The sequence below is a fragment of the Phalangium opilio genome, unplaced genomic scaffold (assembly GCF_054372755.1).
Source record: "Phalangium opilio isolate 3A_F unplaced genomic scaffold, DU_Popi_V2 ptg000246l_1, whole genome shotgun sequence".
Lineage (NCBI taxonomy): Eukaryota > Metazoa > Arthropoda > Arachnida > Opiliones > Phalangiidae > Phalangium > Phalangium opilio.
Window position 1 is genome coordinate 3,448,916 of NW_028324225.1, and position 4,164 is coordinate 3,453,079.

Below are 4,164 nucleotides of genomic sequence, written 5' to 3' on the forward strand. Positions count from 1 at the left end.
TGGACGATTTTCATCCACTAAAATCACGAAGATGTTAAACCCATTACTCGATAAATATTAAACAAATATTTACAAAACTTAATGCAGCATCAATATGGACACTAGAGAGTAACTGTGCAAAGTTTCAACCAAAAATTAAAAGCGGTGAATTTAATACGAATTTTTGAAAATGGCGATTTTCCCATCAATTTAGTTCAGCGAGGTAAAATAAAAGGATTACAGTGACCAAATATGTGTTCTTAAAATTATAACTGGAGTGCATCATGGGTGAAAAATACACGTTGAATACGTATATTGATACAAAATTGCTCCTAGTCTTCCTTATTTTGTTTTTAAGAACCGTTAATTGACTAATTTTCTTGAAACATAACAATACATGGTAGTGTTCCAAGCCAAATTACGAAAAGTAGGGTATCGAAAATCAAATAAACAGAAACATCAGTGGAAAGATGAGATTTCAAGCTACAACATGCGTTAATAAAAATCTTGATTATTAGATTTCTTTCTCCCTAAAATTAAATCTCAAAAATAAGTAATTTGACCAAGATATTATATTTTCTACTTTCTCCATCTATTGCTATTTGTGCGTTCATATATTTTTAGGCGATATATTTTAGACTTCGAGTTTAAAGGAGTCAGGAGGCTTGCTGGAAACAGTCATTTCTTAGTTCTAGGGAAAACCACCATCTCTTTGGTTATAGAGAATGACGCCACAGTCGCGGCGGGCGGATAGGGGTATGTGTAACAATAGTACGACCCCACAGCTTCAGGTGTATCCCCTTTAAGGAAACCAAAGAAGTGTAATGTGGGGCAGAGTATATTTTTTAGTTGTGCGAGGTTAAGTTGGGTTAAAATGGGTTGAGAGATCCTAAACCTCTAATCTGGCCGGGGCCATCTTGTTCAGTTGCTTTTGGTTTTAAGTTTTACTTTTACTTTCACTTTTGTATTTTTTTCTCAACAAGCTACACCCAAAGCGGGGCCGGGGATAGAGAAGAAAACCAACGGCCCACCAGACAGTCTCGTTTTGTCTATTGACGTAAAACATTTCGCTTAAAATTATTTTTAACGATGGAAAAAGTTTGTTTAGAAAATTGTTCTGTTGGTAATCTTTTAAATGAACGGTGTCATAGTTTAGAGTTAGGAAAGCTATTAGGTTTGATAGATTTTAATTCAATAGAAGAGGACGATAAAGAATTGATTTTGCTAAGGACCCAATTAAAAGCCAAAGATTTGAATAACGTGTGCTTTCACCATGAAAAGAAATATGGATCAAGATTCGAAAGTTTGCAAAAACATTGTTTTAATCCGTTTGACAAACACAAGAAAAAAATAACCACTAATCTAAGAGCTGTCACTGTTTCTATGGCTAATTCTTTGAATGCAATAGGGACTCTAAAAACACTTATTCCTGGTCAAAAACTATGCGCTAACTGCATGAATGACTGCAGGAAAATACTTGATAATTCAGAATCTCAGGATAGTTCATCAAGCCAAAGGTTTCGTCCCTAGTCAGGAAGAACGAGAAGAATTGAACGAGGCCATCAAAGCATTAGGTCAGTCACCCATAAAAAGAGTTAGCGAACGAGATAAGGCTAGTTACATTAGGAGTAAAGTCTCCAAACTTTCAACTTCATACGAAGCGGCTCTTAGTAAATATGTTGGTACAACTTCAGATGTTCAGAGATCATGTTTTGAAGAAGAAACAGTATCAGCTTGTAAAAAATGTGAAAGTTTCGATAAAATGATTTCCCAACTTAAGGAAAAAGTAAACATTTCTACTAGACAGGAAAAAATAAATCTCTTAACTCTAGTCCCAGAACACTACACCAAGGCAGAAATTATGAAGGAATTTTGTGTTAATGAATACATAGTCAGAGCAAGCAGAAAACTAAAACAAGAGAAAGGTCTTCTTCCAGGGTGCCATACTAGGCAAGGAAAGTTACTGTCAGAGGAAGTAAAGAATGAGATAATCAAGTTCTACGAAAATAACGAATACTCAAGGATGTGTCCTGGAAAAAAAGAATGTGTGTCTGTTAAAGTTGATGGAAAAAGACAACTAGTTCAGAAGCGACTTTTGCTAGCAAATTTGAGAGAGCTTTATACGGAATTTCTTAAACAATCAAATGTGAAAGTAGGACTTTCGAAGTTTTGTGAATTAAGACCAAAACACTGCATAATTGCTGGTAGAACTGGAACGCACACGGTTTGTGTATGTGAGTATCATCAGAACGTCAAATTGGCTCTGTATTCAATTCCTAACTATGTCAAAGATTACAAAAATTTGATTTCATTGATGGTGTGCGATATTGACAACCGAAATTGTATGCTACATCAATGTGATAATTGTCCTGGTTCAGAACGTCTTCAAAGAAACATACTAAATCATTTTTCCGAGCAAAACATTGATGAGGACGATATTTTAGAGTTTAAACAATGGATTCATAAAACCCACGCTCAACTTGAAACTTTTCAGCTGGCAATGACTGACTTTACTGACAAAGTGACCAAAATGCTTGAAACCCTAGCCCCACATCATTACATAGCTAAATCACAATCAAAATTCCTCAGATGGAAGAAAGAATCCCTTGCCAACAACGAAGCAGTAGTGTTATTAGACTTTGCCGAAAATTTCAGTTTTATTGTTCAAGATGCAATACAGGATCATCACTGGACCAACACGCAGGCAACCTTACATCCTTTTGTTTTGTATTATAAAAGCTTGTCTACAAACGTGGAACAACTGGAACATTATAGTTTTTGCATAATTTCTGATTGCCTCACACATGACGCTAATACCGTACACGCATTTTTGGGGAAAATGATTGCCAACCTCAAATTAAATCTTCCTAACATTGAAAAACTAATCTACTTTAGTGATGGTGCCGGGAGTCAATACAAAAATTATAAAAATTTGGCCAATTTATGCTCCCACGAGAAAGATTTTAAAATAAAAGCCGAATGGCACTTTTTTGCCACGTCACATGGCAAAAGTCCATGCGATGGAATTGGCGGAACCGTAAAGAGATTGGTTGCCAAGGCAAGTTTACAGGCTACTAAAACTTCCCAAATACAGAAGCCGGAAGAGATGTATAAGTGGTGCTTAAAAAACATAAAAAACGTCAACTTCAAATGGATATCTCTCAAAGAAAGATGTCGAAAATCACCAAGAGGAATACTCGCTCAACGAAAGATATGTTGGCATAAAAACAATCCCTGGCACTCGATCACACCATGCATTCCTTCCCGTATCTGAGAACGAAATTAATATCAAGAGAGTATCCGAAGATCAATTTGCTACAAAAGTTGTTTTGTTTCAACCAAATACTGCGGAAGACATAGTTTGGGAAGATTGTGTTCCTGGCGTATTTGTTGTATGTACATACGATGACGCATGGTACATAGGAAACATTGTGCAGCGCTGCGAAGAAGAGAAGGACGTCTCCGTTAGCTTCTTTCGTAGAAACGATCTTAAACTGTACTGGCCCAGAAGAGAAGACGTTTGCTGGGTGCCTTTGCAAAATATCTTGACAATAGTCAACCCTGAATTACAATCCGATGGTAAAACATACGTTATTAGCGCTAAAGATCACAAGAAAATAAATTTTTTGGTGAAACGTCAATAAAATAAAATTTGGTTAAACAGATGTCAATAAAATTTTTTTAGTGAAATTACTTATTTTTGAGATTTAATTTTAGGGAGAAAGAATTCTAATAATCAAGATTTTTATTAACGCATGTTGTAGCTTGAAATCTCAGCTTTCCACTGATGTTTCTGTTTATTTGATTTTTGATACCCTACTTTTCGTAATTTGGCTTGGAACACTACCATGTATTGTTATGTTTCAAGAAAATTAGTCAATTAACGGTTCTTAAAAACAAAATAAGGAAGACTAGGAGCAATTTTGTATCAATATACGTATTCAACGTGTATTTTTCACCCATGATGCACTCCAGTTATAATTTTAAGAACACATATTTGGTCACTGTAATCCTTTTATTTTACCTCGCTGAACTAAATTGATGGGAAAATCGCCATTTTCAAAAATTCGTATTAAATTCACCGCTTTTAATTTTTGGTTGAAACTTTGCACAGTTACTCTCTAGTGTCCATATTGATGCTGCATTAAGTTTTGTAAATATTTGTTTAATATTTATCGAGTAATG

The 4,164-nt window shown here is 35.1% G+C and overlaps 1 protein-coding gene across 1 annotated transcript; it reads left to right on the forward strand.

Moving 5' to 3' along the window:
* The first annotated feature begins 457 nt into the window (after positions 1–457).
* On the forward strand, positions 458–3,748 carry LOC149611428 (uncharacterized). Its single transcript, XM_089858485.1, has one exon. The coding sequence runs from the start codon at positions 1,439–1,441 to the stop codon at positions 3,251–3,253; it is 1,815 nt and encodes a 604-aa protein (XP_089714611.1). The 5' UTR covers positions 458–1,438; the 3' UTR covers positions 3,254–3,748.
* Positions 3,749–4,164: the final 416 nt, after the last annotated feature.